General features: G+C 38.2%; 1 protein-coding gene across 5 annotated transcripts in view; it reads left to right on the top strand.

Moving 5' to 3' along the window:
• Positions 1-25,870, top strand: part of LOC138749625 (zinc finger protein 280C-like) — a 146,014-nt gene extending 120,144 nt beyond the window's left edge. For 3 of the 5 annotated variants that reach the window (XM_069911268.1, XM_069911270.1, XM_069911267.1), the window contains 7 exons: positions 240-380; positions 2,183-2,245; positions 2,501-2,622; positions 9,716-9,743; positions 19,681-19,729; positions 21,031-21,092; positions 22,431-25,870. In XM_069911268.1, the coding sequence (XP_069767369.1) occupies positions 240-380; positions 2,183-2,245; positions 2,501-2,622; positions 9,716-9,743; positions 19,681-19,729; positions 21,031-21,092; positions 22,431-23,163 (1,198 nt within the window). In that variant the 3' untranslated portion in view covers positions 23,164-25,870. The remainder of the gene's footprint in view (positions 1-239; positions 381-2,182; positions 2,246-2,500; positions 2,623-9,715; positions 9,744-19,680; positions 19,730-21,030; positions 21,093-22,430) is intronic. The other 2 variants (XM_069911271.1, XM_069911269.1) reach the window with 1 other exon arrangement.
• The last annotated feature ends 405 nt before the right edge of the window (positions 25,871-26,275 follow it).

Below are 26,275 nucleotides of genomic sequence, written 5' to 3'. Positions count from 1 at the left end.
ATATTGTGCCAGGATAGGGATTTTTCTCATGCTGAATCATAGGAAAATATATTAAATGAGCAATTCAGAAAAACATAATTTTATATTGAATATGGAATCAGTATTTTCTTGTGAGAGTTAAGGTGAAATTATGTAAACCTGTGTAGATGTGTTTTTTGCTCATGTCAGGTTATTTGCTGCACATATAAATGACTGGACTTTGGAATCCCAGGTTTAATAGTGATCTTGTTTATTCACAGGTCCAAATATGGTGTTCTCAAATGTGTTGAGTGTGACACAGAAGTTAAAGAATTCACTAATCACTTTGCCACTTACGCCTGTTGTTCCCTCTGTCGATTCAGAAGTAGCTGCAACAAATCTTATGTAGCCCATATGACAAGGTAGGAAGAATGGGAAATTTTATTTGGTAAAGAGCTGTACCCAAATTGAGTCCTTCTAGGTTGTCAATAGTGATTTTTATCTAAAAGTTTTTTGCATGTTCCTAATTTTTAAGAATGCAGTGCTGTTGGCGCTACTGTATTTACAGTGCTGCTGCCTGCCATTGCAGACCTGTGGTGAGTGGGGAACTTAGACACAGCCCTACCCCGCAGGATCCTATTGCCCGGTCCTCCTGACAGCGTCTCTGCACAGGCTTTAAGTGGCCTGTTAAAGGACCTGCAGTCTTTTATTTAAAATATTGCAACTGTCGGTTCTGGGCCCAAGATGGTGCTGCCTGTGTTCATTAGCAGTTATGAGTGGTTGCAGACTCCAGGAGAACAGTGGACTGGTGCAGGGCACCAGTAATGGGGAGACCCCCCCCCCCCCCGGTGAGAAGGTGAACCAGAGCAGACGACCAGTGACCCCATTTGTGGATTAGTGAGCAGCTGTGGCTGAAAGACACATGTGCGGCGAGATGTTGGTAACTTGCGGGCAAGGAACCCCCCTCTCCTGCTTTTCCAACAACAAAATATTCGTACGCCTGCCTACATTATGCTGAAGCCCGAAACATAGGTTATGTATCTTTTCCTTTGTCATAATAAAGAGCACTCCAGCATTGTGTTTTTCCCTCCATCATAATGCTCATTGAGGTCCAAGGCACAAACCGGAATATGCATGTTTTGCATGCTCATTTCTAATACTTGTTTCATGGCTGTAACAAATATGCATCTCTTGAATAACAAGATTACATTGTGTAGTTTCACATTTTTAAGCAGATATGGATAATATCCAAGTTGTGATGTGAGATCTATATGGTCCTGACTCGTACATTTAAGTCTTTCATCCTGAGTGTTCATTCCAAAGAACAAAGATAGAGCATTGACACAGTTATAAGATCGATAGCTGTCTGTAGATTGAAGCAAACAATCAAAATTGAACTTACTAATGGTACTTACTAATGGGTTGTAACTGTTTTCTGTGCATAATTTACAATTTTATTTATTGTTGTAATAACGGCAAATAGCTACAGAGTCACGAGTAGAAGTCTTTAAATTTTGCTTCTAGCGGTTAAGTATAGGTTTAGTCACAATAAAGTTATTTACATGAATTTTGTTATTAATTGCTCATTGTCACTTTCCTTGAACATACTTTTCTTTATGTCCTCAGCAAAACAGATGCGTTGTACAAATGTCGATAGATTTTGTAGGGCTCAAATTTTCCTGTTGACTTTCTCTAAGTTTAATAGTAAGATACAAATTTTCATTTTAAGTCTTCAAAACTGCCATTTCAGAAACAAATTAATTTTCTAATACTTCCATTTCTGTGTTCAAATAATGTATTTATTTGAAAATACTACAGGTTGAGATCCCCTTATCCAAAATGCCTGGGACCAGAAGTGTTTTGGACTTTGGATTTTTCAAACTTTGGAAACCATTTAAAAAATTCATTCAGAATTAAAGATACATACATTCACATTACAATATATATATTTACATATGCATCTACTCTCTATAATTCACTACCGCTACATCCCATTCTCCGATTCCTGAACTCTCTTACCTTATGGGACCATGGACAAAAAAGGTTTTGGATTTTGGATCATTTCAGATTTCAAGTACTTGGATAAGGGGTATTCAACCTGTACTTTACACGGATACCACTGTACTGATGTATGTCATTATTATTTCAATGAAAAAAAATCTAAGCAATGCATTTTCATCCGTAAGTGCATGCACCTTTTTTTAATCTTGATTCTATTTTGCAGCTTTCACACTGCCCCAAGTAAAAAGAAATTTTGGATGTTCAGAGAGTATTCTAACAAATTGAGGTAGGAAGTGCAGTATCATTTCAAGTTCAAGTGTAGCAATGAGAAAATAAGAATAATAGTAACTCTCTTTTTGTTACATTTAAACAAATAGAACCATTGTCTCATTAAAGGAATCATTACGGTTCCAAGCAGTCAGTGCTCATTGCTCTTGATTGTAAGAGACCAGCCGCCACACATTGTGTACTGCAGATTGATAATTGTCTCATAATTAAAGGCATTTTTCAGTGGGTAAATTACTACTTTGTATTGTTACAGAGATATGAAACTGGTATGTGTTGATTGTCCATTTGAAGCCAATGTGATTGATTCCGACAAAATGGCAAAACATCTTGATCAAAACAAGTACCACGTTTGTCGTGTTATTTCAAAATCCACTGGTAAGTGGAAAGGCATGGGTGATTGAATGTCATTTTATTTTGGTTAAAGAGTCACTATTACTAAAGCAAATGCTTACAGAATTGTTCAGCCATTTTTGATTTTACTGTTCTAAGTAAATAAAAATTTGAAATAAAATATTTATGCTTCCTTTGAATAGTCATTGTCGAAATGATCTGGGTAGATTTTCTCTTTGCGCTATAATCTGACGGGTAAGAATTAATCAATCAGCAGTACATTTTGCACCCATCCTATTAGAACATAGAACAGTATAGCACGGGAACAAGCACTTCAGCGCACAACTTCTGTGGTGACCATGATGCTAATTTAAACTCATCCAATCTGCCTGCACGTGGTTAACGTCTACGTGCCTCTTAAATACAGTACCGCTCTGATTATCCAAGCCGTCGGGTCCAGGCCTATTTCTGATAAATGATTTTTTTTTCAGATAACTAGTCATTTTTTAAAAACAATCCAGTAGAAACAGCAAATCACTTGTAGCAGTGTGTAAACAACAACAAACAACAAGGCAAGGCTTTAAAAGTATGAAATAATGTGTAATTCTCACCAAAAAATCAACCTGAACAAAATAAGCCATTTGGTTTCGAACATTTTTGGATAAATGAGGATTTTGATTTTTTCGGAGCCAGACTGATGTCACTTCTGGGTCCAAAAAAGTTTGGATAAATGCGGATTTTGAATAATTGGAATTGGACTGTGTAACATCTGCTTCCACTGCCTTCCCTTATGGTGCATTCCAGGTACTCACCATTCTTAGTGTTTAAAAAAAACCCCGCAAATCATTTTAAACTTAAATCTATGCCCTCTAGTGATATATATTTTCACCTTGGGTGGGGGGGAGAGCTAACTCTTTGTGATGCTCGTAATAATTTTATTAACTCTTAGCTCCCCCCGCCCCCCCACCACTGCGCCAATGCAAACAATTCTAGTCTGTCCAACTTCTCCTCACAGCTAATTCTCTTTAATCCAAGCAAAATCCTGATTTACTTTTTGTACCCTTTCTAAAGTCTCCATTATCCTTCCTGTAATGCACCATCAGATTTGGACATGATACTTCAAATGTGGCTTCACTAAAATTTTACATAGCTGGAACTTCACTTGCCAATATTTACTCCATTCCTGACTGATAAAGGCAAGTGTGTCATGCACCTTCTTTCCCACCCTATCTACTTGTTCAAGGAGTTCGGGACTTACACCCTATGATCCCTTTGTTTTTCAATACTCCAAAGGAACCTGCCATTTACTGTATAGTTTCATTGTGCATTTGACCTCCCAGAGTGAAATACCTCATGCTTATCTAGATTAAATTTCCATCAGCCATTTCTCTATGTCCCAATTGAGCTACATCCTGGTATCTCCTTTGATAAACCTCTTCACTATCCACAACTCTACCATTGTTTGTGTCATCTGCAAACTTATTAATCTTCCAAATGAACAGCAGAGATCCCACCACCAATTTCTGCAGGACACCAGTGATCAGAATATCACTCTTCCACCATTATCTACAGTCTTCTATGGTTAAGCCAATTTTGAATTCAAGTTTCCATGTATTCCTTGTGTGATACTTTTCTGGACCAGCCTATATCATGAGGCACCTTTTTGACGGCCTTACTAAAGTCCATGTGGACAACACCCACTGCTCTACCCTCATCAATCATCTTTGACAACTCAAAAGCTCAAACAAGATGTGACTTCCATCACACTAAGCCACGCTAACTATCCCTAACAAGGCCATGCTATTCCACTTGTGAGAAAATACTATCCATAAGAATCTTCGCCAGTAATTTCCTAACCACTTTTGTAAGGCACACCAGCCTATAATCTCCTGGTTTGTTCTTCTAAAACAAAGGAACAAAATTAATTATTCTCTAGTTCTTAGCTGTTGTTCAAGAGGATATGAAATTCTCTGTCAAGGCCCTAATAGTCTCTCTCGCCTCTCTCAATAACGTGGGATAGATCCCATCCTGGGGACATCCAACTTTATATTCTTGAAGAGACCCAACATATCCTTGAATATTTTTAGGAGCCCAGAGGACCCCAAAAACCCATCAGCAATAGATATTCACCAAGACAAATGGTTACTTAAACAAAAGTTACTTTTAATTATCTTTAAACATGAAAACAAGTTCATACTTTAACTAATCACTATTAACTTAACTAACCTAACTTAACCCCCTTCTAATTCTAAGCACACATGTATGTAATGTGTATGCAAGTTCCAAAAAAATTCTTTGATTCACAGTCCAATCTCACTTCTCATTCCTCCGAGTTCACCAGTATCAGGCATTTCTTATACCAAGCACAGAATTTAATATTTATGAATTTCACCAGGCTTTGGTGCTTGAAATGTAAATGGTTACTGCTCAGAAAGGCTCTTGTCAGTGTTCAGAGAGATTTGTTGCTTGATGGACACCCACAACTGATCCCTTCTGATTAGCTACTGCAGTGTCTTTCCGAAGAAACTTGCCCCATCAAGGTTTTCCAGATGATAACCTCTTTCTTTCAGGTCACCACAGAGTTCCTTTTCTGCTTCCCTTGTTTCAAGTGAAACATTATACAGCCAGCCAACTCCTCGTATGTACCACAAGGGCTTTGACCAGGCTGAACTGAGAACTCACAACCCATTTTCAAAATGGGATTCTTCCACAAGCTTGTCAGCTTGTCCTGTTCCAGTCCTAGCTGCTGTTGCTAAACTGTAGAACTGAATATTCATTCTCTCTCTCTCTCTCTCTCTCTCTCTCTCTCTCTCTCTCTCTCCCTCTCTCTCCCTCTCTCTCCCTCTCTCTCTCTCATAGAGAAAACTACATGACCCTCTTAGAACAGGCAACTGCATTCAGACAGACTGCAGCTCTGGACCTAATCTTCCGATTTTGTTCATCTGTTGCTTTCCAAAACAATAATCCATTACTCCACAGAATGTCCAATTCACACCTACTTGTGATGTCTCTATTGGCATTCTTCAAAGTTTCTGCAAAGGCGCTCGGAGCCTGGACTGTCTGGCTTGAGCAGGGCTCTGGCATTTTAAATGAGATCTGTTTTGAAATTTTTGTATGTGATCTACACTAAAAAAAACTGCCACCATTTATTTCCATTTATAACATGTCTATTCACGATATAAAATCTAATATAATCTGTCACAATGTATAAAATGTCTTAAGATTCTCCTGAATCCACTTGCCAAGGATTGGCATCTTTTTGCCTTTCCTTCTTCCTTCAAGAGGCAGGTTTGATTTCATGTTCTTAAGTCTTGCTTAGAGTTGGACTAAATTTACAACCACTCCAGGTCATCCAAGGTTCCTGACCTTGTTTTCCATGTCTTTCTTCCTCACGAGAACATGTTGGTCCTGAATTCTGACGAGCCCATCTTTAAACAACTCCCATATGTTAGATGTGAACTTTACCAACAACAGCTGCTCTCCAGCTTGTTCTGGTTGTAATTAGCCTTCCTCTAATTTAGCACTTTCCTCTGAGATTCAGTCTTATCCCTATACATAATTATTTTTTAATTTATTTATTAACGAATGTATGGTAGCTGAGATGAAATTAAATATCAGGCTGTTTTTCTCTTTCACCAGATTTATATTACTGCATAAAGTTTACATCAACTCCACAGTCTCATTGTATTCCAACACACATAAAAGTAGGAAGAAAATTATTAGTCACAATTTATATCAGCAAAATTAAGTTTTGTTTAGTGACTCTTTAACAATCCTGTCTTGGAGTTTCCAAACTTTGATAGGAAATAAAAATGCTGGATATCCAAAACAGTTGAATATGAAGAATAATATTTTATAAAGATATTTCAGTAACTTGTTTCAAAATGATATTTGTTGGTCTGTAAACTTTCATGCTGTATATGTACCTTCTTTTGAAAGGCAAATTTAATCATAAATCATCCTATTTCTGGATTTGTATTTTCAGTATGAGGAGAATTCCATGACAGCTGTTATTTTTCATAGCAAAAATATAATCTGTAGTCATGGAATTAAAATATACAAGTATTGCCAACTGGGCTTAAAAGAGTTTTGAACATAAAAAGTAGCATAAGTAATACTTTGACATTCAGTGCTAGAATTACATGGTGTTGAACACAATCAGTTTGCAGTTCTTTTTTAAAATGTCCTCCCTCTCCTGAAGAAAATAAATTGTGGTGTTGCATAGTCTTTCAGCCTTAGGATATCTGATTAGTATGATGGAACTTCACATGCAAATTGCAAAGTGAGTATCAGCCAGTTTCTTTTAACCATAGTTTTGGGTTCTTGTCACCTACGTCTATACTCAGAATTGGGTACAGGTCTCTATCAAAGAGCTAGAACCCTTATTTTGTTCTCTTGCAACAGACACCTGAACGTTACTTACAATCATAGAGTTATGCAGCATGTGAACAGGCCCTTTTGCCCAACTCATCCCTGCTAACCAAGGGGCATTTCTGAGCTGCTCCCATTTGCCTGCTTTTGGCCTGTATTCCCTCTAAACCAGTGGTTCTCAGCCTTTTTCTTTCCACTCACATACCACTTTAAGTATTCCCTATGCCATTGGTGCTCTGTGATTAGTAAGGGATTGCTGAAGGTGGTATGTGGGTGGGAAAAAAAAGTTTGTAAACCACTGTTTTAATCATCCCTAATTGACTCATTATGTGCACAGTTTCATAGCTCCAAAGGAAATAGGCCAATGACAATTTTTCTCAAGCAAAATATTTCAGTAACAATTGGGTCTCGAACAGTAATTCTCAACCTTCTCTTCCCACTCACATACCACCTTAAGCAATCCCTTACTGATACAGAGCACCAATGGCATAGGAATTACTTAAAGTGGTATGTGAGTGGAAAGAAAAAGGCTGAGAACCACTTCTCTAAACCTTTCCTATTCATGTATCTGTTCAAATATCTTTTATAAACATTATAATTGTACCTGTTTCCACTTGTGCCTAACCTTTTATCTGGGATTGTCGGGACTGAATACCTGCCGTTGTTCGGAATCTTCCGAATTTTAGAATCATTTTAAACCCTTAAAGCAAATGCGATATTTCAAAATCACACAAAACAGGCCGCGGAGTGGGGGTGTTAAATGTATTTAGACAAATAAAGACCATAATATCACTAGCATGTTTTTTTAAAATAAAACTGGCTCAGACCCCTGTTCCCGTCATCCCCTGTTCCCGCCCTCTCTTTACCTTCAATGGAAAGGTGACTCTCGGCCTCAAGCACCTAGTGGGAGAGAAGCAGGCAATAGCTGGCGGCTGGGTCAATGGCTGTCTTCCTTACCCATAATCCCCCATGCACCTGGAACCGCTCTGGTGCTGGCAGAGCAGTTCCATCTGCATGTTGGAATTATGGAAAATGAAGATGGCCATTGCTCCTGCATTGAGCCATTTCCAGCTGCCACCATGAGTGAACTCTGCGTTGGGAGTTAGATTGAGAGGCTGCTTCAGGAATTAGATAGGGGTGACAGATGGAAGGGGACCAGAGCAACCGACGGATGGCCTGGGGTGGGACGAATGGCAGGGTCTAAGAGCAAGGCGATTGGGTGTTTTCATTACCAAAAATAGTGCCAGTTTTTGGAGGTGTTTGGAATCCCAGATAGAAGGTTAGCCACCATCCTCAGAAGGAATAATTTGACCTTCAGATTCCATTTAAATCATTCCCCCTCTGACCTTTAAGCTAGACCCTCCAGTGTTTAGTCTTTCCTTCCTTAGGGAAAAAAATATGACTGTCCACTTTATCTATGGCCTTCATTATTTTATATAGTCTACATGATTTTATAAACCCATAGAGCCCCCTTTGGGTCTGATAGGTCAATGGTTAGAGCACTGGTCTTGTAAACCAGGGATCGCAAGTTTGATCCTCGCTGGGGCCTCATTTCTGTGACGGGCGCTTGACAAAATGGCGACTCTCTATCTTCCTAATGATAGACAAATTTAAATAAATTTATGTACCATGTATGTTACATTTTAAATGTAGTATTATGTGACAATACCTTTACTTTGCTTCAAGGAAAACTGTACCAGTCTATCCTGTCTCTCTTTGCAATTCAAGCCCTCTAATCCCAACATAATCCCTGTGAATCTTTAATGCAGCCCTCTTGTGTCACATCCTTCATATGGTACAGCAACCAGAACTGAACACAATATTTTACATGTAGTCTCACCAAAGTGTTATACAGCTGTAACATGACATCCCAACTCCTTGTACTCCATGTTCTATTTGATGAAGGCAAGCGTGCCATATACCTTCAGCACTTTTTCCACCTGTGTTTTCACTTTCAAAAAAATGTTCTTGTACTTCTACAACACTTCCCATGGCCCTATCACTCACTTTGTAATGTTACTTGTTGGCCTGGTTGAGAATTGTACATGTGGAATATTCATTTGCTTATTATGGTGTTGTAAGCAAATTTTATTGAATTTATCTTAATTTTAAAATGTTCTTGATTCTTCCAATTGCTTCCTCCAGAATAAATTGGATAGACAAGCTCTTTGTGGATGTCATTCTAGGTAGAGAAGGGAAAACAAAATTGGGCGTAGTTAGACAAAAATTATTTTAACAGGAAAGATGAGCCATTTAAAAATCTATCCAGCTGTTTCTGTGAAGATAAGATAAGGGGTGATAATGGATCATGATTGTCTTGTACCTAAGGCCACATGTTGTTAGAAAACCAGTTCTTCACAAGATAGAAAGAAATGCTTTTGTATTAATAATTCTTGCTTTTTAAAATATTTTTTATTGAGTTTAACATAACAATCCAAATACAAGATATTAATAAAGCAAGACAAAATAATAACAGACATAAAGTAAATGCACAATATGACAAATTTTAAACTCCATCCCTTATTATTAAATGTGATTGTCTATTAAAATGATTATACATATAAATCAATTAAATACTATTATAACAAATCTCATTATACCTTAATAAAATCTGGGGGGGAGAAAAAGGATATTATCCAGGATAATTATAATGAAAACCTATAAATCTACTTATCTAAAAAAAACCATGAAACAAATACTAATCTGTATTAATAATTCTGATTCTTTTATAATATTAATAATTCTGGTTTTTTTTTTGTTCTTATAGCTTCTGGTGTTATTGACAGTATGTTCCAGTAAGTATGCTTTTTCTTCAATGTATTTTGAATTACGAACTAATTCAAAATAACTTCAAATAACTGATGAAGAGTTTTTTTTTCTGTGAAGTTGTACTTTTTACTGTTTTTGAGTATCACACTTACTTTCTCTTTGTGAAGTATATGTAGCTTCAATATTTTTGTGTAAATTTAGGACACTATTTCCCAATTTTCAATACTGATTTGGAAAACTGCTTATGTTTATAGGTGTATAATATAATTATGCTGGCTTCTTTTAAGCTTTGTAGCCAATTGTTTTAGTTATGATACTTGCATACATTGACTTCCATCCAAGCTGGAGACCACAGTGCAAGCATTCAATGGCTCCCTGTAGGGAATGAATGAAAGGTGTTGTCAATGAACTTGCATCCCCATCATGAGTCAAGTTCAAATTTATATATACAACCAGATGAAACAGCATTTCTCCAGAGTACAGTACACACAGATAATAATTTCTCACCCAGCACATTATAATCACAAACCTACAAAATAATATACTGTATATTTTGGCTTATAAGTCAAGTCATGAAACCCTAAAAACTCAAAATATGGGGGTCAATGTCTGCCGGATATACTTTTGAGACCTTAAATTCAATCTGTGTTGATCCAGTGTATAAGTTGACATTTGAAAAAACCGATTTGGCGTACAAGTCGACCCTCGAAAAACCAAAAAAAAAACTCAACCGACAGTATTCATTGAGATTTTTATTGAAAACAACAACACATTTAGAACCCTTCAAAATCACTCTCACAATCTTTGTCTGAGGCAAAGATGGCAGCAAGCAGATGAATACTCTCACTATTTAAACAGCCCCAGTCTGTATCTGATGAGGTGGTTTCAGTGTCCCACAATAAATCATCTTCCGTGTCATCAACTGAACAATGATTTTATCACAGTCTCTACTTTCACTTTGTCCCATGCCTTGGGCACGAAGCCACACAGCACATCAAGCGATGCAGCACATATTGCCCCACCTTTTGTAAATGACTTTTCTGGACCTGACATCCTTTCCTTACGCACATGGTCTTTGAATGGCTTGTTCAAGCAGACATGGTGAGGTTACAATATAGATTTTTCCTGTTCATGAAACGATTGCTCCAGCTGACTGTAGCCTCCAAATCATCACTGTGGACTGAGAGCGACTTGGCCCACTGCAGGGCAAATGTTCTTATTTTATTTCAGGTGACTCTGTAGCAATCTTGCCTCTGTTCACGTACCCATTCTTCAACATGATTTTCCAACTCTGGCCAACAAGTGATTCCTTTTCTCAAAGAACAATGTCTTTTTGGTGTGTTTCTTAAAGTCTCTTCTTTCTTCCTCCAATCTCTTACCAACTTTCCATATACATTAAATTTTCTTGCAGCAGTGCAGTTGGTTTTCTTGGCCATTTCTATCACTTACAACTTAAAGCTTGCCTCATATTTTCATCACATGCTGTGTTGCCCTCCATGATAGCAATTACCTCCAGCCAACACCCAGCAGATCAATCCACATGATCTATGGGGGTTGACATTTATGCGGGTCAATGGTCCATCTCAGGCATCGCAAGCTTTGGGGGGGGGGAATTGTCTTATATGCCGGATATGCCATAAAATCCTTAAAAGGTGGCTGAAAAAGAGGGTCAACTTGTATGCCAAAATATATGGTCATAAAAAAATAAATATGTATAGTATAAATATTCTCGAATGATGTACAAAGTTTCATTTGTAAGAGATGCAAGGTTCATCAAACACAGTTGCCTGTTGGTTGAAGCTATTTCCCAGCATGGCAATCCTGATTTTGATGCTCCTGTACTTCCTTTCTAATGGTAATAAGTCAAAGATACAGTCTGCTCAATAATTCTTTGAACCCTATTTACGCTAAGCTCCTGGTGTATGTTGTCAATAGAGAAAAGGGAGACCCCAGTGATCCTCTCGGCTCTTTTAATGATCTTCTATATTGACTTTTGCTCCAATACTTTGCAGCTCCAATCCCATACAATGATGTAGCCAGACAGGACACTCTCAATTGTGTTCCTGGAAAATGCAGTCATGATGGGGCCAGGAGCCTTGCCCTCCTCAACCTCTGTCGGAAATCCAGGCACTGCTGGGCCTTCCTGACTAATGAGGTGATGTGGGTCATCTGTTATAAGAACACCAATAAACTTTGTGCTCACAACTCCATTTCGGAGTCATTGATGTGTTGTGAACTTGTTATAATTTGTATTCACAAACATTTGCCCCTATAGATACGGGTTTGACAGTTTATATTGAATACTTATCTATCACAGTTGTATATCCTGCATTCACAAGCTTGGTTCATGGAATGCGTATTAAATTCAAATTGACAATATTTTATTTCTAATTGGAAACAATGGAGCTTCTTTTTTCTATTTGGAAATCTTTTATAGATTTGTTGTAATAAGGTACAAACTGGCAGTTTATTATATCACATAAATATATTTTCAAAAATTACCACTTGCATAATTAATTTGAACAGATTTGGTTATTATTTTATAAATTATGAGATTGCTTCCATTCCACTTACTGCAGTTCTGCTGTCATGCACCTCTACCCAGCATTTGAATGCTAACTTGTCCTCGCCTTCCCCCTACCATGCTTTACCCACAATTTCTCATATTTCTAATATAATGCAAGCATAATGTTCTTTCCTCTTCTTGTATATGAAAGGGGTAGATTACTGTGAAAATTCTGATTTATTTTTCCATCTTCACAACACCTTCTCACAGTGCTTACATATGTTTGACCATTATCCTTTTAGCTACTCCATTCTGTCATCCAGGGACCCTCAAAGTCTTTCCATGTGAAGCAGTGATTAACTTGTACTACTTCCACTTTTTTTGGAGCTTATAAATTGATTTCCTCTGCATTGGGGAAACTAATCGTACATGGGTGACTGAAGAGCACCACTGTTCAATCTGCAAGGATGGCCTCGGCATGTTTCTACACTATGTGACTCGATGACATTGGCGGTAGTTACTGGGATTGGCCCATATCCATAGTTACTAGGACCACACCACAAATTCCACATCTAAATAAGACTGATGATGGAAGGAGGAGGGAATGATAGATAGAGAAGGGAGTAGGAAACAATATGTCGGTGCCATTAACTGTCCTTGTCATGGGTACAAACCAAGCTTTTCCTCTCAGTGACTGAAAATTACACATTTTCAATCTGGCTTATTTTGGTAGTTGTCTTCACCAAGAAGTGGCTTTTGAGATCTGGGAAGTGGTGCATGTTTTCCAGAGACTTTGGGAAAACTTTATTTTTGGAGGGTGGTGGCGTTCAGATTGGTGGAGGTTTTTTTTTTGTTTTGCAACTGTTAAATATCAATCTATCCTATCATTTTGTGCTTTAGAACAAATCAATAATGGCATCTGAATCCATTGTGAAATGCAACTTTAGTGCTGAAGTTGGCCTGAGATGAAGTTTCTTAGTGTGCTTTCTGTACATGTTGCTGCATCAAGCAATGTACATTGTTCTCATGTATATCACCATCATCAGTGATTCAGTGCGAAAGATTGAAAGAAGCATTCGGGCAAGACATAGCCTTGACTGACACCTGTCTACTCTGATATTGGTTATTTTGTGGGCTTGTTGACTAGAATCATAGCTTGCTTGCCATCTTGAAACAAATCCACCTTCAATGTACCAGCAATGTCTTCAGCTATCTGATAGTATTAATTACTATCTCAAACCCAGCACAGAATTCACATCCCACTGCATAACAATGATCCTTACTCTCTATATTCCTTGACTTTGGCCTCAGTACATGGATGGGTGCCACCAAATCTCTACCCAAAATCTTGCAATGATACAGAAGAAGCAATGCCAGCAACCTTCATCAGTCCCTGCATTGAGGTCCAATTATGTTCATTTGGTTTAATCCAACTCGCTTTGTCACCCAAATGGCCAACACCAAACTGCTGGAATGGACAGAGGCACATTGTGGAGTCAAATGGAATAAGTTAATGTTTCTACAGTCTCTTTTTGACATGAAACAGACACACTACCCTTTTACATCCTTAAACCTTTCCCATAACTGCCTGGTAATCTCTTCCCAGGTGGGCGGAAGAAAGGGTTCAAGGATGTTCTCAAAACTGACTCCTGGGAATGTCTGGTCTATAACTGCTCAAAGCGACCAACAATGACTGTCTGACTGTAGTGACGTGGAGACTCTAATTCAAAAGTGTGTAAATTTATCTCTAGGATGTCTTCCATAATCCAAAGAGAAGGCCCGAAGCCAGGCTTACATCGATCAAGGGAAAGATGGCAGTCGGACTTGGGCATAACAATTGATGAATGATGGTGGGAAGATTTGTGTTTGAATAGCTTGACGGGAATTGTTAATTGCAGACACATGCTGGTATATCATTTCTTGCATCAGTTATACCTCACACTGATAAAATTACACAAGTCAAAGCCAAAAATTTCAGAAATGTGCTTTAGGTGTGGTGTGGAGCTAGGAACCTTTGTCCGCTCCTCCTGGCTGTGTACAAAAGTGAGATCTTTCCAGAAGACCTGGGCGACCCTGAAAAAAATTACAAAGGTGGATTTTCCACAGGAGTTGTACCTTCTAGGGGTCATTGGGGAAATACATTTTAGACTAGCCAAACACCAAATTCAGTTTGTGAAGGTCATCTTGTCAGTAGCCAGGAAATGTATAGCTGTTACATGGAAGTCCAACTCACAGCTAAGTATCGCGCAAAGGAATACAGAAATACAGTGTTGGATTCCCCTGGAGAAAATCACCGACACCTTACAGAAGAGATATGGCACATTTGTTGAAGTGTGGCAACTATATCTGAGGCACATTGGTGCACAGATATAATTCACACCCCCCCCCCCCCCCCCCCCCCCCCAAATAAGAGAAAAACAATTTGTTCCAGCAGGTAAAGGATTAAAAGTGTGAAATGGTGAATGCGGCACTGATGGCGTGTGCTTTTGCCCCTACCTGTTTTTATTTCATATCGGAGGTCCACTAGCTTTGTCTTTGTCAGTATTTAGGTGTTTTTTTTCTATGTTTGTATAATTTAAGAGAGGGGAGAGTGTAAAGAGGGGGAAATAAGGATTCTGTAAATCATATTACGTGGAAAGAGAATGTTAGAGTCTTTGAAAAATCAAAGATAAAATATTCAAAAAGAAGAAGTGGCAAAAGGCCTCGGGAGCACATTGAAGCCGCTATAATTGAGGAATAATGAGTTCATCATCTCTTAAGCTATCCACTCACCCAACCCGCCCATATGTGGAAGGGTCTATATGTTCTATGTTTACCTCATCTAGTCAGAATCCATTAGAAGCAAGTCATTGTTGATCCTAATTACCAAAGGAGAGAGGCTTGCATGTTAGCATGTTAATCCAGGTAATTTAACGCTTCTTATTGGATGCATCCACTTGGTAAATATTTAAATTACTACTGCTTCATGGTAAATACCACTTTACTCCCATGTTTGACTATGTTTTTGTACATTGCTACTTGGAAGATGCACCAGTGAGAGGAGGCTGTTGGATAGCATTTGGAAATAAAATTGTGGATGTGGTATCCCATGAAGTTCCGAGTTCTGCCATTGTTGTCACTCAGTGTTTTAGTTTAATGGTGACTTGATGTGAATTTTTTTTTCAAATAGGAAGAGTATAAATGAGGGATTGATGTAGGACTAAAGAAAATCTGTGCATTAGTTTAAGCTATTATTGCTGGTTCTTCCTGGTGTTTGAATATTCCTAATATTATGCAAGCTCTGTTGATGAGCGGGCGACCCTTCAGATGTGAGATCTTTGATTTTTGATGTATTGCTTCTCTCAAGTGGATTTATCTGCATTCTGATGGATATCTTGCTGTTCAGAATAAAATTAAAAATGATGGACATCTACCGCCTTGTTGGTTGTTTGTCTAACTTGGTGCTGTGCTGCCTGAACTTTGCAGAATGAGCATAGTATATTACAGCACAATACAGACCCTTCAGCCCACAAAATTGTACTGTAAATTTACTCCACAACAATCTAATTTTACCCTACCTCACACCCATATCTCAGAGTCAGAAATTTATTGCTCAAGTATTGCATAAAATACCACAGCTCGATCTGTGCAACAATTTAATGCCAAGACCAGAAATAAAGCCATATTAGCAACACCTTGTAAAATAAAAACCCCAGTTGGTCTTAGGTAATCCTTCATCATGGTACATATGGACTTGTAATTTATTGTAAAATTAACTTCAGCAAAGTTAATATTCTGTAAGTGATCACAACATGCTATTATTTTGAAGCTTATAAAAGTGTAAATCCTGTATGAAATAATTTCTCATCCATGATTACTTCACACAGACTGGGTCCTGATGCAGAACTTCATCCCAAGATATCTAAATTAGAAGAGGTGCCAAAAACTAGAGAATATTTTTTTCAGCTCAGAGTTGTAGAAATCTGGGTGAAAGTGACAAAAATCCTGATCATGTTTGAAAAGTACTTGGATATTTACTTAAGAGCCTGTAGAGACTTTTTCTTAAAAAATATTAGAAATTTATTTAGCCCTTATTGATTAATAATGGTGAGGCCATAATGAGCAAGTAATCTATGGCTATTTCATCCTTCTTGCTTTTTAACGTATTGGAAGATTATGTTCATGATGAAGTACATTTGGGGATTTGAATTCCCTGACCTGAAATTGGCTTGCGAGCGTCATTTATTGTGTTTTGATTTTGCTTTTCCTCGTTATTTTTACTTTTATTAATGATTTGTTCTGCTAATTGCTTGTAGGATATAATCTACCTCATAGTACCACAACAGATGTGGGTTGAGTAATTTTAAAAATTTTATTATGCAGCTTTGCATCATAAATCAGGCAGTTTTAAGTTAGCTAATGGGAATAGATTGCAAAATAGCACCAAAAGGACTGCTGTTTGCAATAAATGCAGTGAAATCATTAATGAAAGTTAACTTTATTATTCATCTATTGAGATGGTTTAAAATAAATTTCAGAGGTGGGGTTGGTTTGAACTATTTTTCTTACATTAGACATCTTATTGTATCATAAATTTATGACTAAATTAATGATTCAGATCTTATGTTTGCACATAATCCGAGTTTCCTTGGGACAAAAATCAATGTGTCTGTTTATTATGCTTAATGTAGCAAATAGGGGCAGAAAAGAGCTACAATTGAGACACTCACACATGATTAATCACTAGATTTTATTCTCTATAAATGCCCTGCTGTAGTAAATAAATATCAAAACTTTGCCAAGAAGACACTGGTAGAGAATTGCTTTTGAACGAAATGTTAATTTAGAAATACAAAAGCTGCATATGCTGAAATCTTGAGCAGTCAGAGAATTGTTACAGGAACTCAGCAGGTCAAACAGGATCCATGGATAGAAACGGTGGGTCAGCATTTCAAGTTTAGACCATGTATCGAGACAAAGGAAAAGATGGTAAAATCACACATGTAAAGGAGGAAGAAGCTGAGGGAGAGGGCCAGAGATGATTAGATATGGGTTAGATATGATGAGAAGGTATGAGAGGTGGGGAGACGGATATGTCATATTTCTCCTAGTCAGCCTTAAACCTAACAGCATGAACATCAATCTTTCCAATTTTAGGGTCATTGAGTCCCATTGTTTGCATTTCCTCTTTTCCTACTCCTGTATTTTCCCCCTCTAACTTTTCACCACCATACCTCCCCCCCCCCCCAACCCACTTGCCTTTTCACCTCTCACACCTTCTGTCCCAGGAACATATGTGCACAACTTAGTTTAGATTCAGCCATGCTGTAACTTGAGTTCTCATACTGATGATTCAAATCTTGGTTTACCACCCCAGCACCTTAAAGTGTATGTGTTGTAATGCACCTTACACCTTAAAGTGTATGTGTTGTAATGCACCTTAGACCTTAAAGTGTATGTGTTGTAATGCACCTTACACCTTAAAGTGTGTGTGTTGTAATGCACCTTACACCTTAAAGTGTGTGTGTTGTAATGCACCTTACACCTTAAAGTGTATGTGTTGTAATGCATGCATCTACCTATGTGTGAGATTTTTTGACTTCTGAAAGAATTTGTACTTGAAATGAGAATGGTGTTACAATTCAGATTTTTTTTAGCAAGCTTGTAACCTCCCAAGGGATCAGCTGGAAACCTTGATCACCTGATCTGGAAAAGGATCTGTAGAAAAGGTATATTGGAAATTGAGGAGAATAAACAGTTTTCATGTTAACTGTAATTAAAAAAAAAAGTGATGGAAGATCATCAACCTGAAACATGAACTCTGTTTTTATTTTCACAGATGCTGCCAGACAGCAAAGTGCTTCTAGCATTTGTTTTAATTTTGGATTTCCAGCATCTGCATAATACCTTGTTGTATGTCATGAGAGAATGAGAACTTTAGTTGTATTTTGGCTCACTTACGGTGATATACAATAAGGCAATATGGACTCTATTTGTTCAGTGCATGACAGTTTAGTGGGAAACTTTCTGTTCAGGAAAGGGAAGAATAATTGGAAAATAAGTTGGTTGTGGTTATTGGATTGCAATCTGTGAAGTGGTGTGTTATAGGACAAGGAAAAGAATATGGTTGATCAGCAATGAGATTGTGATCAGACGAGATCTTTCAAATCTCCACACTTCTGCTCTTATCACACTGTCACGTTTGAGTCAAAAAAAGGCAATGTGTATTGGAGGACAAACACTTCAGCTTTGTAAATTTCACCACAGTAGGAGGGATCTCCAAAAACTGAGGAAATTAGGTCAGGAGATAAGAATTGTGAAAGGTAGAAGGAAGGAGGACAGTGCTGTTAGAGTAGTGGTTAGTGAATGTTGTCACAGCACCAGTGACCCAGGTTAAAATCCGGTGCTATAAGGAGTCTGTACGTTCTCCCCATGTCTGCATGGGGAGAACCCAGGAGCTCTGGTCTCATCCCACATTTCAAAGATCTATGGGGTTAGTTGGTCATGGGGTGTATTTTGGCTGCTTGGGATTGTGATCGAGAAGGGCCTGTTACCGTGCTGTATTTCTAAAAAAAATTTTTAAGTGGTCAGAAATGGCCCCTTTACTAATCAGCCACTCGGAAATGAAGAGATGCACTTGAGTTGGTGGTCATGATAGATAATTAGAGGGCTGTGATTTTGGAGGAGATGCCAGAGATTTAAATCTTTAGTGTAATGGTTAATGCAACACTCTTTCAGTGCCAGCGAACCCGGGTTTGAATCTGCAACTCTCTGCACAAAGTTTGTATGTTCCCCATGTGTTTGCATGGGTTTCATCCAGGTTTAATCCCACGTTCCAAAGACTTACAGAATTGATACATTAATGGTCGCATGGGTATATTTGGGTGAAGCCAGAAGGGCCTGTTACTGTGCTGTATCTCCAAAGAAAACTAAATGAACGTGGCTATAATGTGTAGACTTGGGGGCGGGAATAGCAGAGGTAAAAACAGCAATTAATATGCTGCCAGTAATTGTTTGGAATCCTGAGAAAGATGGGAATGTTCTAAGAGTGTGTCAAAGAATAGATAAAGGTGTGTGTTGGAGAGCAGAGGATGTGAAATTCTGCTAAGCTATAAAAGTCCAGATACCAACTTCAGTGTTGCAAGTTGCACTCCAAACCTGTAGCACCAGTTTACAGATGACAATTTTTCATGTCAGCAATCCAGCAAGGCCTGGGTTGTTTTAATTTGGAGACTAGAATTTTTAAAAATCTGAAAATTGGCAAAAACTAAATAACAGGAAAGAAAAGAGCAAGTCAGGGGGATAAATATCGAACAATTGTTAAAAATCCAGTTTTGAAGTAGTAGCCACAATCCACCATGATTCTATTACGATCATCTGAAAACATACTCACATATTTATTGTTATTCTTTAAACTGTTGGGTTCTTATTCTGTGGCCATGGAGCTGAAAAGAATTTAAGGCTTTTTTTTCACCTAGCAGGGGGAATGATCAAATCTCAATACTTGACGAAACAAAGAAGACGGAGGTAATTTTGATTATTTTATAGCTGTTACATTGTCTGAACAAAAATACTCATTCTGCCAAATAGAATTGTAGTTGTGTGCCAGATACATTACAAGGTGTTACACAATGGTCTCCTTGGTAATGAAAATCTAAAATAAAGGTTCAGACCCAGGCTAAATGCTTCTACAGTAAAAAAAATCCTAAAATGCAAACAGCTTGAGGATTGGGTCAGTCTAGATTTTCCATATTCTCGGGCAGTACTTTTAAAATTCAAATTTATGGAGGAATAAAGAAGTCAAACAGGTTCATTTTGATAGTTTATTCATGAGCAAATACTGCATGCTTTATTTATTAAAACGAACAGTTCTAAAGAAAAATAAAAGTCAACGCTTGACAAAAATGTAAATATAACTTTTTTCACTTCAGGAAAAAAGTGTAATGTTTGAAATATGTTTAGAGATGAACATTGTAAAAGAAAAATGCAGTATACAAATGAATTTGTTTGTGATTAGATTACCTGTATTAAGGAAGGTCACTTGTTACTGCTGTGCATCTGTGAGGCTTACGCATGCACTCACACAAGAGCCCACTAAAGTTCAAAAGCTTGAGAGTCCGGAACCTAAGGTGATCCGGATTTCTGGCATTTGGATTGTTGGACTTCCACTGGAATATTTACTGTAGTAATTGCAACAATTCAGTGAATTTTTCTTTCATGGTTTGATTGATAGATTCTTATGGGATTCTGAATGAATCTTAATTCTCTGGGTACTTTCAGGCAATAATTTTTTACATTAAACTTTGACTTGCTTGTGGTCCAGCCATTGGCAGTTACGTGACACTGCTTAATAATGGCTAGAAAATTAAAACTTAGGGCAGATGACATAACATTTTGGAATTGCTCCACCTCCAGAAGGAGGAAGGAAATAGTTATTGAGATTCCATTAAACGTGGATCATGGGGGATTAAAGTTAAAAGTTTTTGTTTTAGGTACTAACATTGTCACTTTGAGTTGGTTGTTTTATGTTTCAAAGTTGCACTGATGGACAACTAATGAGGCACTGGAAACCAAGTTAATCCTTCAAGCTACCCAGTATAATCTTCAACATTAAAAGGTTGTTTATTTGAAGAACAGGTTCAATTTATTGGTATTAATTCATTCCCCCTTTTGCTGTAAAATTTGTTTTTAATTCAAATTATTATTTAAATGTTGTTAATTTTAAATTGACTGCATCTTCTGTAGTTTGCTTTTCTTTTCTCGTCAGAATAGTAATGCAGTTATTTGTTTTGAAGTACAAAAACATTTCCAATTTTGTTCACTTTCAGATGAAACCATCTTCTGTATTACCTGATACAGAAACTTTGGAGATTGATTTATCTGCTGATGGGTAATTGAGATTTCTTTTAATCTTCCTTCGTTACTCTCCCTCTCTCTCTCTCTCCTCCATCCCCCCCCTCCCCCCACCACTTTTCCCTGTCTCCTTTCACAGAACCAAAATGAATTCTCACCTCTCCACTTATCACACCCAATTAAGATATTTTTGTTGGTCTGGATTCCTCCCCCTTGCCATTTTTCAATCTTTATTCTGATGCCTTCCTGTGCTTTGCTTATACAGTACAATTCTGATTATCCAAAATGGTCGGGACCGCATCTATGTCAGGTAAATTTTTTTTTTGGAGAACTGGTCATTTATTGAAAACAGCCCAGTAGTAACAACAAATCACTTGCATCAATGTTTAAACTACACACAATAAGGGAAGGCTTTTTAAGCATTAAAATAATGTTTAATTCTCGCCAAAAATTGCTGTCCGCCACCACTCCCCATCAAAGACCAAGTGTTGCTGCAGATCCCCAGGGAGGCTTCCATGGCTGGTGGAACCCTCACTGGTGAGGTGGCAGGCCTTTGCCTCCCCGGTCACCAGAGCTCCTGACTCCCAAGTCCTGACTCCAAATCCCCCCCAAACCTACCACACACTCACACTAGGGAGTGCATGTGTGGTAGTAGGCCGGGGGAAGGATTTGGCATTGGGAGCTTCATTGTGCCAAGGAGGGGGGGAGGGATGGGAAGAAAGGAAAAAAAGGGGAGAGGAGGAGGAGGGGGGAGGGCACACCACTGAACCTGAGGTCCCGTTCCTGCCCAAGAGGCTGCTCTCTTTGATGAAGCCTGGACAAGGGATTCTTTCAACCATTTGCAACTGGGAGACCATGGCACGCAGTTTGAGAGGGAGAGTAGAGAAAACTCAATAGGGGAAGGTAAAGGAGAAATGGAAAGAGAGAGGGGAGGGAGTTACCTGAAACGAGGACAATCGTCTTTCTCATTTCAGGTTTTTAACAACCTGTGAGGTCAGTTCAGCTCTGAAGAAACTTAGGATAAAAGAGGATTTTTGATTTGTTTCGGATATCCTAATTTATCCAAACTTTAAAAAAAATTTGGATAAATTAGGATTTGGAAAAATCCAATTTTGGATCATCGGAGTTGTACTGTACCTTGAAGAAGGGCCAGGCCTGAAATGTCAGTATTATATCATTACCTTCTGGTTGCTGCAAGACTGGCTATTTCTCCAGCATTTCTGTGTGTGTGTTTTTTTTAACTTGTGTTGAGTGTCTGGTGCTCTGTGCATAGATAATTTACATCTTAATTCAGAGGGAAATTCTCTAACTTGAAAATCGTTTTCTGTTTGTACTTTTGAAAATAAGAACTGGTAGTTTTCTCTCTCTTTCACAGAAACCAGAAAAAAACTGATCAGCCATTAAAATACGAGTTTGTGGAAGCAGTCCCTTCACCGAATTGTGACAAACTCAGTGATCAACAAGGCAAAGTAAACTCCAAGGAAAACACCGAGAGTAGTGAAATTACTCAGCAAATGGCAGATGGTCTGCTGTCTGAATTGACTACAGAGAAGGAATGTGATGCTGATGAGAGGGTTCAGTCTATTTCGTCAGACCAGGCCCTCGCATCTTCAAACACTGACGAAGCACAAGATTTCAAGCCAGTTGATGGTGATATAGAAATAATTCAAGATGACTTTGAGGGAATTGACACTAGCGATGAAACTAAAGATTGCAAGACTGTGACAGATTCATTGCGGAAATGCAAACCGATTGGGAACGAGCCAATGGATGAAGAAAGTTGCACTCAGGAAAAGAGTGATGAGTCCAATGAGGAACGGGGCAAGGATCCCAAAGAAGATGTTTGTTTTGAACAGTTTTTTAGGAGCAAAGATGATCCAGAAGCTGTTGCTTCTGATGTGAGCGAGCAGGGCAGCATTCAGCTGGAGCCACTCACTCCGTCGGAGGTTTTAGAACATGAGGCGACTGAGATTCTACAGAAAGGAAGTGTGGCGACTGCCACCAAGAGAAAGGGAACAACATCTTCCCCAGAGGAAAGTAGTAAAGAGACCACTCCAGCTGCAATACTGATCAGCTCGGAGCACCAACAAGAAAATGAAAAGAGCTGAAGACTTGCATGGGTCATTGGACTTGAGTCATAGGTACACCTACACCAAGCACACAAACAAGCACTGTTAAAAGGCTATGAAATTCTTATACAGCTCAGACTACAAGTCACATTCCTGAGTTTGAAAAAACCAAATGGCATGTGAAAAGAAAAGACTTACAAATCTGTATAAAATTAAGCCCCTTGTAGAGGTGCACACGGCAGGCTCACAGCTTACCTACGTAAACTTTCAGTGAAAGTGGAATCAATTACAATTAAAAAGGCATAACTACGTCATGGTGTAGCTCTGCAGAAAAGGAAAGCAGTTAATGCACAAGGTGACGTAATACTGCTGTACTGGAACCCAGTGCATATTATTTTTATTAGTCTTTGCAATAGAGATAGACTGTTTAGGATGGGTTACATGGTAAACCAAAGTGCAGTTCATCCTTTTCTTTTATTATAGAAAATAGGACATGTGTTAAGTAATGTTTTATTTGTATTGGCATATATCTTCTGTTGTTCAGCAGTTTATTCTGTTTATGGTGGTAGACGGACAAGGCAGGAATAGCAGAATATGTAATAATGAATTGTTTTTTTTAAAAAAAACTGCAGTACTTTATAGTGCCAAGCTAACTGACTATATGAGGAAGAAAAAAAGCTGCTTAAAATTATACGGAATATTTTTTACTACATATTTGGTAAATAGCTTCAGATACTTTGCTAAATGATTGGCAGTGGCTTCCTTTAATGTACAGTTTCTGCAGAAAACAACAAATTCCTATTTAAGTATCAACGTTTCAGACTTCATTCTTTTAGATGTGGCTCGTTTTACTTTGTTAAAAAGGATGTTTTATTTTCTGAGTATCGAATGGGAAGTAAGAGCGCCCTGAAGCTGGTTTTTGTTCTCTTCTGCTAAGTGCATTTTGCTAACGACTGGTTGAATAAAGGAATATAAAACAGCATGCATCAAAAGTTGATGAATCTAATTTACTGATTTTCATATAGGATGATTACTTTTTAAATCACTCTTGTATTTCTGGGGGGAAAAAAAACACCTGAAAATATCTTTTGTCCATCTGTCAATGAAAACGGTTTTTAATATTATATTTTCTTAAAAAGTGCTCCAGATTTAAAGCCACAAAGCAATATATAAATCATAAAATTTAATTCATTTTGCATTGGGTAACAAACATATTGAACAATTGCACTTTGTGCTTAATAAAATGTGAATGGTTTTTATTATTCTTCAATTAAAGTGGAATCTTCCCTATCTTTGTATAATCACATGCATTTTCAACCCCACCGCTCATGTCTTGTCATAGAATTCTGAATGCCCTATGGTATTAATATGAATCAATTTGATTTGTAGCAAAAATACTTGGCTTGACTTTTTACCCCCAGGCTTTTTGTCTCTCCCTTGCCATTTCCTATGTGCATCCTCCTGCATAGTGGAGGGATGGGGATGGGGGTGGTGGTAGGGGAGGTGGGCTTGTCTTTGATTGCTACTAATGCCCTTCTGAAATTCTGTATCTGAATGTGCTCATGTGATATTAGTTGGTAGAGTCTTTTCCTCATCAAAAATCTCAGCTGGTGATTACTCTGGCAAGTTTAAATTCCAACTGGCTTTAATATCCATTGCAGCCGAAATTACAAAAACTACTGTTGCAAAGTTATGATTCCAGTCATGGTGGCAGCGCTAATGTTTTAGGTGCCAAAGCGGTGCTCCGGTGAACTGCAGCAGCCCTGCACCCCTGATTCCAGTGAAATATGGCCAACTCATGCCGTTCCACTGTCCTCACAATCACACCTACAGTGTTTAACAGCAGCACCAGTCAAAAACCTATGATTAAAAATGCTATCCCAATGCAAAATTAGAGATCAGTTGTGATATCTTTAATGATATAAATTTGAAAAAAAAATATTGTGAACATCTTCTTGGCTGTGGCAAGGGAGATTCTCAGCTGTGTTTTTTATTCCGTGTGACCATCACATGAGATTTGTTTGTAGTCACCCACCAGGCCTTGGTAGTTTAGCATGTGCTGTCTACTTTGTAAAGGAACAGAAATGAAAATGCAGCTCCGTCGAATATAATTTCCTTTACACAGTTAATTTATAGGAGGGTTGTAAATACTTGTATGTGTTTTTAAAAGATTAATTTAGAAATCGTTAGTACTTTACTTTAAGACTAATCACCATATTTGTATGTTGGGGTTCAGTTGATCTTTCATTGTCATTATACCCTACTGTGTAAATGTGCTTGTTCCACTCCAGGACACTCGCCCTTCAGCTCATCCTTTGTTCATGAAATGCAATGGTCAACAGCAATGTGCAACTGAATAAACATTATAAGTGCCCAATGCCTCTGAACGTTGACAAATGGACACATGCCAGATCTCTGACTCCTCTACGTTACTGGAGTAAGCTCCAGCTGTCTCAGATTTGGACCTGAAACATAAAAGTGATAGCATTGGTAGGACACAGTGCAACAGACGTTCCTTTCCATGTGACCGTATTTAACGCTGGTTAACCTGGATGAGGAAGTAGGTTTCTATTGCTGCTCTTGCTACTTTTAGTTCTGGAATTCAATTGATTCTGATTCCGAGTTACTGTACACAGGGAGGGGTGGAAGTATGGGTTGTATACTTTTCTTCTTGTAGAAGTTAAATGTAACTTTGATGCCAGTGCCTGCAAGCTCAAATAAAGAAAATGCATCTAATGACTTGTAATATGTTTCCACTTGTCCATGTTTGTTGTCTGAAATCTTTCTGTAGCTTTTGTTCTGATGTTGGGTCATTTTATGCCCCCAGAGTTTCCTTCAATGACCATGTTTCATGCAACAGCCTGAATTTTGGTGAGATATTTTATGGTGGATGGAGTTCACCCGCAGGAGTGATGGAATAATGAGTGGCAGCCGCCCTTTTAGATTTGTTATCTTCTCTTGCCTTGTGGGTTCCACTCACCCCACGAGCCAGAAATATCAAAGCAGATGTCAACAACGTCAAATCAGAGGAGTGAACACCACTGACACAGTTATGGTTTTTACATAGCCGTTGTGTTCATTCCCCGTCAATAATTTTCACGTTTGCCCTCCGTAGTGGCCGTTCAAATGGGAAGAACATTTACACGGTGAT

The sequence above is a fragment of the Narcine bancroftii genome, chromosome 14 (assembly GCF_036971445.1).
Source record: "Narcine bancroftii isolate sNarBan1 chromosome 14, sNarBan1.hap1, whole genome shotgun sequence".
NCBI classification, from domain to species: Eukaryota; Metazoa; Chordata; class Chondrichthyes; order Torpediniformes; family Narcinidae; genus Narcine; species Narcine bancroftii.
The sequence above is the reverse complement of the archived record's forward strand: the minus strand, read 5'-3'. Positions and strand labels throughout refer to the sequence as shown.